This window comes from Sphaerodactylus townsendi, linkage group LG06 (genome assembly GCF_021028975.2).
Source record: "Sphaerodactylus townsendi isolate TG3544 linkage group LG06, MPM_Stown_v2.3, whole genome shotgun sequence".
Lineage (NCBI taxonomy): Eukaryota > Metazoa > Chordata > Lepidosauria > Squamata > Sphaerodactylidae > Sphaerodactylus > Sphaerodactylus townsendi.
In genome coordinates this window covers 116,879,730-116,892,339 of record NC_059430.1, presented here as the reverse complement: position 1 = coordinate 116,892,339, position 12,610 = coordinate 116,879,730, and the positions used below count along the sequence as shown (strand labels likewise).

The 12,610-nt window shown below is 48.6% G+C and overlaps 1 protein-coding gene across 1 annotated transcript in view; it reads right to left on the bottom strand.

The window, feature by feature from the left end:
• LGI4 (leucine rich repeat LGI family member 4) overlaps positions 1 to 12,455 on the bottom strand; it is a 30,224-nt gene extending 17,769 nt beyond the window's left edge. The window contains exons 1-6 of the mRNA XM_048500553.1: positions 11,779 to 12,455; positions 10,768 to 10,839; positions 7,163 to 7,234; positions 3,295 to 3,366; positions 1,889 to 1,960; positions 367 to 536 (exon numbers count right to left, since the gene is read on the bottom strand). Of these exons, the coding sequence (XP_048356510.1) occupies positions 367 to 536; positions 1,889 to 1,960; positions 3,295 to 3,366; positions 7,163 to 7,234; positions 10,768 to 10,839; positions 11,779 to 11,963 (643 nt within the window). The 5' untranslated portion in view covers positions 11,964 to 12,455. The remainder of the gene's footprint in view (positions 1 to 366; positions 537 to 1,888; positions 1,961 to 3,294; positions 3,367 to 7,162; positions 7,235 to 10,767; positions 10,840 to 11,778) is intronic.
• Between the last annotated feature and the right edge of the window lie 155 nt (positions 12,456 to 12,610).

The window sequence follows — 12,610 nt, the reverse complement described above, 5'->3', positions numbered from 1 at the left end:
TTTGGTCAGCTCTTTTTTTATTGTTATTATTTTGAGGGGTGCATCAGTTACATGAGCTATGGCGAATTGCAGCACAAAGCACTGAAGAACTGAAAAATTATTTAAAAACTGGGGAAAATCACTAAATGGCTAGGAATTGTTTCGAGAGGGGACTGTGGACAAACGGTGGGGAGGGATCAAAAATGTTTTGCAAACGTTTTGCAAACATTTTCCGTGACTTGTGCGGAAAGGGACAGTGGCAAAAGAAAAGAAGAAACGGGGGCTCGTAGAAGTTTTTACAGAGTGGCAGAACAGAAGCAGAGGAGTCTTCATGGCTTCATCAAGCTGAGAAACTACAGGAACCCCTTCTGTGAGAGAAGCACATACCGGTAGTGATGCAGTTGAAACTCCCTGGGCGGAGTTCAGCGAGATTGGTGCGGTTCAGCTCGGGCGGTGACCGGCACTCTATGGGCTCCACGACAGCATTGGTGTAGCTCACCCACTCCATCAGCCATTTCAACTTACAGTCGCAGTGGAAGGAATTTCCCCGCAAGTCCCTGCCAAGTAAAAAAGACGTTTATTACCAAACAAGACTTTGGCTCATTCCGCACATGCAGAATAATGCACTTTCAAACTGTTTTCAGTGCTCTTTGAAGCTGTGCGGAATAGCAAAATCCACTTGCAAACAGTTGTGAAAGTGGTTTGAAAATGCATTATTTTGTGTGTGCGGAAGGGGCCTGAGATCAGCCCAAGGTGTTCTAAATGTAGGCCTACAGAGGAGCGGTCCCAGGCAACCGAGAACAGAGCTTTCCACCTGGAAAGTGATGATTACCCATGGTCCCGCCCCATGAGGCAGGGGGCAAAGGAAGCAAACAGCAGGTTGACTCCACCAGCACCTGGACCTATTCTGTCTGGGGCTTGGGCAGTCATCTTGTGGGGACAGCCACTCACGACTGCCTTTCAGGGCTCAGGATGCTGGCTCAGACGTGACTGGTTGTCTCTCCACTCTGGCCAAGAGGAGCTATCTTCTGGTGTTGGGTCTCACCCACCTACACATTGGTCAAACAGTGCCCCTTCCTTGGCCTTGGCAGGGGCACCATTGCAGCGATGGCGGAAGTGCTTCAGGGGCCTCATCCTCGACTTTTCCCCAGGGCCCCAGAACACCCCATGGCCCGTGAACTGCACAAGCTGACGATCTAGTCTCCTCCTGCGTCTGAGAGCAGGAAGGGGGGAAATGTTCTTCCCTTGGGCCTCCTCTTGCTGAGTCCATCATTACAATCATATTCCCCTCTGCTGGTTGATGTCATTAGATCCACATTCCTCTCCGATTTCATCGTTACGTGTGTATTCCACTCTGCTGGTTGATTAAATGGTTTTCCCTTCCAACGGTTGCTTTCATGGCATTCAAATTCCTCTTTGCTTCCTCATTTCACCTTTACAGTTGTATTAATTTCTACTGGCTGATTTCATTATTAGGGACAATGAACCTTATTAGTCGTGCCTCTTCTCTGTTCGACTCTTGCCTTCTTTTGCAGCTGGATATGAGCTGCCTGTTATCAAATCAGACGACTCGTCTACCTAGGGCAGGGGTCTGCAACCTGCGGCTCTCCAGATGTTCATGGGCTACAAATCCCATCAGCCCCAATTGGCCATGCTGGCAGGGGCTGATGGGAATTGTAGTCCACGAACATCTGGAGAGCCACAGGCTGCAGACCCCTGACCTAGGGGTTCATGCAGAGAAAGATCTTTCCCAGCTAGTGTAGTCGTTAAGAGCAAGTGGACTCTAATCAGGAGTACCGCCTTTGATTTTCCACTCGTCCACATGAGCGGCAGGCTCTTATTTGGTGAACTGGATTTGTTTCCGCACTCCTCAACCTGGCCCCGCTCCCTCCCACTGTCTCAAACTCACACAGCAGTCAAAGCATTCAGGCCCCGGAACAGATGCCTTGGTAAGGTCTGTAGGTTGTTATGAGCCAAGCTCCTGTAAGAGAGAAGAACAGCCTTATAAGGATGGAGCGGATGCAGTGGAATCAGCACACCTAAGAATCATCAGACATTTCAACGGCTTAAGAGGAGTTGCTATGAAGTTAGGTGAGGTGTGGGATAAGTGTGTAGGAATCAGGTATGACCGAGGCCTAGTTGTCACTGAGGGGATGAATTGGTGACTTCAGTGGAGTCTCATGAGAACAGAATGCTCTTCTGTGTGCCAGGTAAGCCCTGGAGATCTTTTGGAATTACAACTGTTCCTCAGATCACTCAAATCAATTATTCTGGAGAACATGGTTGCTTTGAGGTAGAGTCTACAGCATGATACTCTGATGCAGTCCCTCCCATCCCCAAACTCCACCTTCCCCAGACTCCACCCCTCCAAATTTCGGGGACATTTCCAACCTGGAGCAGGCAACCTCCAAGAATCCTCCAGAAAACCAGAGAGAAGGGTTTCAGTTTTATGTTCTCTAGGATATATTACTTTTCTTTGTCAAGGAATCTTATTTTACACAGTAGCTTCAGTCACAGGAGCCCCCTGGTCCTGACAGTCTGGAGCTTTACACCTCACCTGCCCTACATGAAGTCAGGAAGGATGAAAATTGGAAAGGTGGCAAGGTGATTGTGGAGTCCATAGAGGAGCAAGGCCATGCTAAATGCTGGCAGCTCTGCTTCACAGTGAGAGCTTTGAAGACTGGGAGTGGGAAGCATCTCCTTGGCACACAGAAGGTCCCAGGTTCAATCACTGGCATCTCCAGTTAAAAGGACCAGGAAGTAGATGATGTGAAAGACCTCCACTTGAAACCCTGGAGAGTTGCTGCCAGTCTTGGTAGACAGGGCTGATTTGGATGGCCCAGGTGTCTGATTCACTATGAGGCAGCTGCATATCTTCATAAGAGTGTGATGAGCAGGCTGAAGGACACAGTGGAACCATCTTGATGCAACTAGGCATGTCTGGATCTAGAAAGTGCTTGGGTCAGAGACCTGCAGGCCATCTTGGGTTCCAAGATGGAAGATAGGCGAGACAGAAATGTCATCAGCAAGAAGGGGTTAAGGGGGAGAGGAGGACCAGGAGAATAAGGAAGTGTTGGTTTGTTGGCAGGCCATCTTGGGTTCCATGATGGAAGGCCATCTTGGGTTCCAAGATGGAAGACAGGCGAGACAGAAATGTCACCAGCAATAAGGGGTTAAGGGGGAGAGGAGGACCAGGTGAATAAGGAAGTGTTGGTTTGTTGGATGCAACATTTGGATGAACTGGGATGGTTGGTCATCTGGATTAGGTTCACGTTCTAAGATGGGGATAGGAAAAGGCATCCCCACACCACTCACAGATGAAGAAGACTCTTTAGACCTTGGAGGGCATTCTTGGCGATACTTTCCAGCCTGTTGTGCTCAATGAATCTGTAAAGAGAGAAAAGTTCTCTTAAGCCACAATTAGTTTAAAGATGAGCATAGGAGAGACCATGAAAGGGAAAAACACTATTGTCAGTTCTAGAAATGTAATGAAGGAACTTGTCTCTTGGCTCAGGGGAAGGAGATCATGTTAAAGACCCAAAAAGGCTCATCTGTAAAGCTAAGGGATTAATGTCTTCCGTATAATGAGGAACTCAGTTACCTTCCACTGTTGCAAAGACAGCCAGGAAACTATGATTGGTATGATGTTGACAAATTAATTTAACGTTCCCTCTCCTGATTTGAGAGGAGGACAGTAAAGAGCAGAGAATTCTCAGCATCCCCCAGAATATTTTAATTAAAATAAAACCAAAAGACTCTTAACTGAAATTACATTTTCTAAATAAGGCTGCTGTTTTCTGTTAACATAGCACAAAGGAAAGGTTAAACACTAAGGACCTAATGCAGGTAAAATATTAAACGGTAGCCAAAGGTAAGTATAAGTCTCAGGTAAGAGGACCCTTGCTGTGTCAGACCAATAGAATAGCTAGTCCAGCATTTTGTTTCATGCCATGGCCAATCAGCAGCCCAGGGGAGGCAACCAATGAGGCATAGAGGCCAAGGATTTCCATTAATGTTGCCATCTACAGTGGTATTTAGTGGTTTACTGAATATGCTTTTTCATCCTGGTCTTTAATAAGCATCAATGGACTTGTATTGTCGAAGGCTTTCACAGCCACGATCAACAATCAACTGGGATATATAGATGTAGTCTGGTAGTTTTTGCTCCATTTTGCCCTGGGTGCCATTTTCCCCAGCTACGCCTCTGAGTCAGACCATTCGTCTATTAGATTGGACTGTTCAGATTGGCAGTTGCTCTCCAAGGTCGCTGTCATAGGTCTTTCACATTATCTACTTCCTCATCCATTAAACTGGAGTTGCCTGGAATGGAACCTGGGACCTTTCGCATGCCGAACAGATGCTCTGCTCACTGAGCCGTGGTCCTTCCAAAGGTAGCTTCCGTGGTACTTCCAAAGGTAGCTTCCAAATAACTAAATAGGCCAGGCTCACATGGTCTTTTCCTGTTCACCAGTCAATGGTGTTAAATTCATTTTGCACCAGAGAACAGGCTATTCCTATTGATCCTGATGAATGTGTACTTAGAAGACTGCTTGAGGGAACCATTGTGACCTTCTCTAAAGAAGAACAAGATACGAAGGAAGCAACCACAAAAAACCCTGATTAATAAAAATCCTGGAAAGACTATTGTCCCTGTGCTCAGCTGGCAGACCTGATAGGCTGGATGTAGCCTCACTGACTCACTAGATAGCTGGCCTATATTTGGAAACAGGAATCAATCATCCACAAAGAACTGTGGACTGCTCCATCTTGTGATAAGTTTCTTTTCTCATGCTCATGCAATCCCTGAACCTTTAGGGATGGGACAGGTTTTAAAAAGCCAGACAAATCCATGTTACCAATTGTTCATAATTTCATCAGAGGCAGAATCTAGATATTAACTACCTAGCCGTTAGAAGGCCCATGAATATATGAACATATTTACTCAACTGAAAGAACACACAACTATTTTTCTTCTAGGCATGCCATCAAAAGGGGAAGGGGGTCATCTTATGTTCACATACAAGTTGTGTCTAGTAATAATTATTTTGTGTGTAACATTTTTAGGGGAAGTGCATATCTTAAATTCGGAGTAGCATTCCTTTTAAGTAAATACAATAGGTCAATGTATTTATAGATAGACATTTTCCTCCATGGGAGCCTAAAGCAGTTTAAAAAAATCAATCTCCTCTCTTTCATTGATTCTAATAATCCTGTGAGGTAGGCTAGACGAAGAAACAATTAGAGGAGAAATAGTGAGAAAAAGAGAGATCACCAAGGTAATGCAATAAGATTCCATGGCAGGGTGGGGGTTTGAACCTGACTTCCAGAGATCGTAGGCCAACACTGTGACCACTATAGATGCTGGGATCAAAGTTCAGGTGGCCTTTTCTCACCTACACAAGACAATTCCCAACTGTGCCAGGTCTCAGAAGAAGAAGAAGAAGAAGAAGAAGAAGAAGAAGGAGGAGGAGGAGGAGGAGGAGGAGGAGGAGAGGAGGAGGAGGAGGAGGAGGAGGAGGATTTATATCCCCCTTTCTCTCCTATAGGAGACTCAAAGGGGCTTACAAACTCCTTTCCCTCCCCCCCTCACAACAAACACCCTGTGAGGTAGGTGGGGCTGAGAGAGCTCAGAAGAACTGTGACTAGCCCAAGATCACCCAGCTGGTGTGTGATTACACCTGCTGTTAACCACTACACCACTGCTGCCCTTCCTTTCAAAGCCTGAAGGCAAATGTATTCCAACTGAAAGGATGCTTAATTAGTGGCGGTCAAATGATTAAACAAAAGTGAATGAGCCCGCTTCAAGATGTGTTCAAATAGCCTCTGAACATTAATAATAATGATTTATAAAATCAGAGCCGTCAGATCTTCGGCCGGTGTTGGCTTTCAGATGCACCAAGTTCTTCCCAAGAACCTAGGATGTTGTTATGTGTCAGCATAGTATATGTGTGGATCCAAGCAACGTGGCCTTTTGATATAGACAGATGGAGATTTTATCAAGATGTAGATGGTTCAAGTGCAGTCCAAGGATTTTTCGGTATGGCACTAGGACCGCAACTGCTGGTTTGTGCCATAATCTCTCAACTTCTGTTCTCAGATACTGGTAATTTGTCATTATTTCCAATTACTTCTACTACTACTACGACGACGACGACGACTATGACTACTAATCTACATAATTGGCCAACAACCATCTTAAGATCTGGCAGCTGTGAAATCTACCATAATAATAACAGAAAACGAGAAAGTCACTAGATACCACAATTTGAAAATTGAGCTTCAGCGTCTATGGCACAAACCAGCTGAGGTTGTCCCAGCGGTAATCGGCACACTGGGCGCCATTCCGAAAACCTTAGGCCAACACTTGAAACATCTTTGAATTGACAAAATTAACATCTGTCAAATTCAGAAGGTAGCCCTGCTGGAATCCGCACGAATACTACGCTGATACATTACAACTTCCTAGACCTCTGGGTAAGGCTCAAATTGTAACGAAAGGCCAACAACCTGCTAAAGATCTGGCAGCTGTGAAATCCATAATAATAATAATAATCTTCAAATATCTTCAAATCAACAAAATTAATAAGATTCAGAAGGCAGCCCTGTTGGGATCCGCACAAATACTACGCCGATAGATTACAACTTCCTAGACCTCTGGGTAAGGCTTAAATTGTAATGAAAGGCCAACAACCAGCTAAAGATCTGGCAGCTGTGAAATCCATAATAATAATAATAATCTTCAAATATCTTCAAATCAACAAAATTAATAAGATTCAGAAGGCAGACCTGTTGGGATCCGCACAAATACTACGCCGATAGATTACAACTTCCTAGGCCTCTGGGTGAGGCTTGAATTTTAATGAAAGGCCAACAACCAGCTAAAGAACTGGCAGCTGTGAAATCAACCCATAATAACAACAGCAATTCAATTTTCATCCCACTTTTCCCAACAGAATCAGGCTCAGTGCAGCTAACATAGGTAAAATAGAACATACAAGTCAACATGGTAGAAAGCTATAAAACCTAAGGTGAATGTCTAAATATGCATCTTTCCATTACATTTATCACAGTCTTGCAATGCTTACTCCTGCACTCCTCCCACATCACCCTCCTTCCAGACACAAATATACACCAGTAACCTTCTTGGCCAGCTCCCACCCTGCCCTGCGCTTTGCACACTTACAGATATTCCAGGTGTACAAGTCCATCAAACGCATTATTCGCGATCTGGTCCAGGGAGTTGTGCGTGAGTAAGCTGGCAAGGGAGAGAAGCAAGCAAGTTAGACCCAGAGAAGAACGAAGGGAACCAGCCAAGTCTGGGGTGGGAGGGGGAGAAACACCCCACAGGAGAACTAGATAAATTCCTGCATAGGTACCACCAGGGGCTCTCCGATTCTCACATGACTGCTGGTATTGCTTAGAAGTAGAGTAGAGCTTCAATAAAAGGGATAGGTTGCCAAACAGAATTGGTCTTGGGGAAATTCCTATAAAGCAAACAGGATTCTAATTCTAATATCTGCACATTTGAGGCCATTTTTAAAGCACAGGGTTTATTGCATGGTTTTTGAATTGTGTAATCCAGTCTTTTTGCCTTGCCTGTCATTTGCCTTGGCACAGTTTTCGTTATTTCAGCTTCTGTTTTGTAATCCGCCTTAGGTCTCAAGGAAAAAGACGGACTACACATGAAGCAAATAAATGCATAAATACTTTAATGCTTGCTGGCTAGGCTGTGCTGATGTGCAGCTGTCTGCTTTGAGATCTTGGGATGCCCGCAGGTAAATCTACAATACCAGGAAGAGACTGGACCGGTCAGTCACCCCTTGGTTGCAGTGGTTTGTCCCAAGACCCTACAGCAACACCTCCTGGCCTAACCACTTTACAGACTTGTTCTTCCACCCCAGAGATCAGTGCTGAGGTTTGTGATGCAGGAAAAGGGTGCCATTGAGCATCCTCTACCGAGTATGCATACAAGAGCCAGAGTGGCGTCATGGTTAAGCGAGGTCAACTCTGATCTGGAGAACTGGGTTTGATTCCCCACCCCTCCACATGAGCATTGGATGCTTATCTGGTGGACTGGATTTGTTTCCCTGCTCCTAAACAGGCAGCCTACTGGCTAACCTTGGGCCAGTTGTCACAGTTGTCTCAGAACTCTCTCAGCCCCCCTCCCCCCCAGCCTCACCAGGTGTCTATTGTGGGGAAGGGAAGGGAGTTTGTAAGCCACTTTGAGGCTCCTTGCAGTAGAGAGAAGTGGGGTATAAATTCAAACTCTCCTTCTTCCTAGAACCAGCACATGCCAGACAAGGGGGTTCCGAGATCCACAATTCGTAGCAGGCATTCTACTCCAGTGGGTCTCTCTGAATGTATGAAGCTGCCTTATACTGAATTAGATCCTTGGTCCATCAAAGTCAATATTGTCTTCTCCATGTGCCTCTCCGTGATCTCTGGCAGAGGTCTTTTCTACAATTTACTGCCAGATCATTTACGAGGAGTTGGAAGGAATTGAACCTCAAACCTTCAGCATGCCAAGCGGATGCTCTCCCACTGAGCCGCAGCTCGTGTCATTACTTCCATCATAACAGTGAGAGTGAATAAGGATGGGGTAAGAGTTACAATTCCGTGCGCCTCCTTTTGGCTACGTCTTTCAACGGATTAGGCTTGCTCATTCACAGATGGCAGATTGGGGCGCAGGCTAATTAGCACCAATGGAAATGTGCAAAATCATTTGCCTAAAGGAAAATGTTCATCGGCACACACACTTGTCAATTGTCCAGTTGGCACCGAGACGCTCTCATTTGCTTGCTCCAAAGGAAGGGCTAGGAAATCTGAAGGAGAGTTTGCATTTATACCCTGCTGTTCTCTCCCTTAAGGAGTCTCAAAGCGGCTTACAAACTCCTTTCCCTTCCTCTCCCTACAACAGATGCCTGGTGAGATAGGTGGGGCCGAGAGAACTGTGACTGGCCCAACGTCACCCAGCAGGCTTAGAATATAAGAACTTAAGAAAGAGCCTGCTGGATCAGACCAGAGTCCATCCAGTCCAGCACTCTGCTACTCGCAGTGGCCCACCAGGTGCCTTTGGGAGCTCGCATGCAGGAGGTGAAAGCAATGGCCTTCTGCTGCTGCTCCTGCTCCTGAGCACCTGGTCTGCTAAGGCATTTGCAAACTCAGATCAAGGAGGATCAACATTGGTAGCCATAGATCGACTTCTCCTCCATAAATCTGTCCAAGCCCCCTTTAAAGCTATCCAGGTTAGTGGCCATCACCACCTCCTGTGGCAGCATATTTCAAACACAAGTCACATGTTGTGTGAAGAAGTGTTTCCTTTTATTAGTCCTAATTCCCCCCCCCCCCCCGCCCCCCAGCATTTTCAATGGATGCCCCCTGGTTCTAGTATTGTGAGAAAGAGAGAGAAAATTATCTCTGTCAACATTTTCTATCCCATGCATAATTTTATAGACTTCAATCATATCCCCCCTCAGACGTCTCCTCTCCAAACTAAAGAGTCCCAAACGCTGCAGCCTCTCCTCATAAGGAAGGTGCTCCAATCCTTGGGGAGGAACAGGGAAACAAACCTGGTTCAACAGAGAAGATTCCGCCACTCATGGGGAAGAAGGGAAAATCGAACCTGCTTCTCCAGATCAGTCTGCCACTCTTAACAGCTACACCATGCAACCAAGTCCAATCCCATTCGCCTTGTTCACAAAGGTACTTGCACAATGAGGACACACAGGCTTATGGCTGAGGACAGCAATGGTATCGCATGTGCCTGGCCTTCCCTCCCTTATTCCTCCGTTTCTCGTTTCTCCATCCTCTTCCTTTTCCCCTGTCCCCTTTTCCCCTTAGACCAGTACAAATGAGAGAATTTGGGGATAGCTTATTACCTTCCCCTTAACTGGATTTCAGGACACCTGTACTGCAGGGAATATATGATTTTATTGGAGTTGGTGGTATTTTATCACACTGGGGTTGTTCTAGGCCCCGAGCTCGTATGGGGAAGGGTGCCTCGTAAGGCAAATGAAATAAATAAATAAAATATACAGGCACCTATGTGGTCGACGCGCGTCAAAACGGTCACCAACCTTCCCTTGTTCCTTTTACACACCCTCACACTAGTGAAATTCCCACCGATGGCTTACTGAAGGGAATTCACACTCACAGGGTGATCATGGACTAGATTAGTGATGGCGAACCTTTTTGAGACCGAGTGCCCAAACTGCAACCCAAAACCCACTTATTTATTGGAAAGTGCCAACACGGCAATTTAACCTGAATACCAAGGTTTTAGTTTAGAAAAAACGGTTGGCTCCAAGGCATGCGTTACTCAGGAGTAAGCTTGGTGGTAGTTGGTGGTTTTGCTTTGAAGCAATCGTGCCTCTCTTCCAACGGGTGAATCACAACCTTAGGAGGGTTTACTCAGAAGCAAGCTCCATCGCCAGCAACCGAGCTTACTCCCAGGTAAAGGATTACGCTTTTGTTCTTTGCATGAAAATCAGTGGGGTTTAACAGCGCTTAACAGGGTTACTTACACTGCTTCCCCAAAACTTGGTTTTAGCTAATAATCTTGGTCTTGGCTAATAATCGAGCCCAGCGGCCCAGGCCAGCCTAGATGGGGGGGGGGGGGGACTCTGTTTGCTAGTGCCCACAGAGAGAGCTCTGAGTGCCACCTCTGGGACCCGTGCCATAGGTTCGCCATCACTGGACTAGATGCACTGTTAGACAGATGGGTTGACCGAAAGTCAGTGGAAGACGCACGCCCAGCCCAGACCGTTCACGCAGCTCACGGGTACTTACAGCAGCTGAACCGTCGGCACATGGTGAAAACTGCCCTCCAAGATCTCTGAGAATCCTGAGCGAATGAGAGACCTGCAGAGAGAGGAAGCTGGAGGTGAACAAGAGGGCCGGTTTGTGGGCACTTCGGCAGCCCCATCAGCTCCTGACTCACGGCTTCCCAGCTGAACGCACTCAAGACCCAACTGGGATGGCAGCTGTTCTTCCCCAAACCAGCCATCACACCGGAGAGCCATTTTTAGCCTTGTCCCCACTGATCTGTCCCATTCTTCCTGTAGCATCTCCAGGTAAACTGGCAGCAACCCACCCAAGAGCATTTCCAGCCCTACCTGGAGTGCAACGCGGCTTTTGATCCCCCTTTCTATGTTTCCTTCTAGGGATCGGTCTACAAATAGCCACATGCTCTCCGATTGCCTGTCAGTCACGGGGAGTCCGGCATCGATCAATGGGACTCCTCCAGGGGTCCAGCACAGATTCCCTTGTTGTAACCCTTCAGATGCCACAGAGGAGGCAGCCCCCTAGTGCCTTCGAGCCTGCCTCTCAGCCACTGGCAAAGGGGCTGGTGGGTAGAGGTGAGGGTTAGGGAGGAAGGCAAGCAAGGAAGGGATTTCTGGGTTCTGTTTGGGGGGGTGGTTGTTTCAGCCTCTGTGTCTATGAGGGGTACTGGGGATTATCCAGGGATCTAGGGCCTCACAGACCCATCGCAGTCAACTGACAGCCTCCGCCACCGCAAAACTGGGGGTGGGGGTGGGGATCAGGGCTTTCACCCCCCAGGCCACTTCCAACGCGACCCGGGACCCTTCTCAACTCAGCCCAGCACAGCCCACCCACCTCTGAACCACTCCCCTCCCCCGATCCAGGGCTTGACCCTCGAGCCTCCGCCGTTAACCCCTTAGTGCCCGCCCTAACCGAGCAGGAACGGATCGAGGAAGAGGTCAGGGGTGGGGGGGGGGGAGACCGGAGCGGAGATCCCTTCTCTCCCCCACCCCCCTCCCGCGAGGACAGGGCTCTTACAGGGAGACCAGGCTCGGGGGCAGCTCCTTGGGGATGTCCTGCGCCCCTTCGCAGAGCGCCGCGTCTTTGGCGCACGAGCAGCCCGACGCGCATTTCCCCCGCAGCGCCTTGCGGGCGGCCCCCGGCCCGGCCAGCAGCAGCAGCAGCAGCAGCAGAGGGGCGCCGAGCCCCAGGCGCCGGCCCATCCTCCGGGCCCCCGTCGGCCGCCTCTGCCTCCGCGGTGCTCTAACCCAGCAGCAGCAGCGGCAGCAGCCTCGGCCGGGCGTGCATGGCGCCGGTGCCCGCAGCAGCGCCGGATCCCATCCGCGGTGCCTTCCCGGGTTGGTGGCGCGTCTGGGCTGCCGCCACCCCCCCTCTGGGGTTTTTTTTTTGGGGGGGGAGTAAAATAATAATCACAATCCGGTCCTCTATCTGGAAGAAAGACGCGCATCCATCTGCGTCTCCATGGGAGCGGCGAATCCGGATCGCAAATGGACTCGGGTGTAAATCAGGGACGCCTCCGGCCACGCTCTGGGGCGCTCGCTTCTGATCGGGTCCTGGCCTGTCTCTGCGGATACATCACTGCCGCGTACACACACACGCACACACACAACCACACACAACCACACGCGTCGCTGCCAGCCAATGGGGGCGCAGGATTCCGGCTTGGCAGCGCCGACTGGTTCACAAGGCACCAGGCAAGCGAGGAGGGGGGGGGGTTAAAATGTCCCCCCCTCCAAGAAGTGAGAAGCGCGTGGTGGGTGGAACGAGAAGGCGATTAAGGCGAAGCACTGGAACAAGCCCCTTCACACGTGACCGTCGGACATTTGAGGCGCTTTTGCGTGTAGCTCCG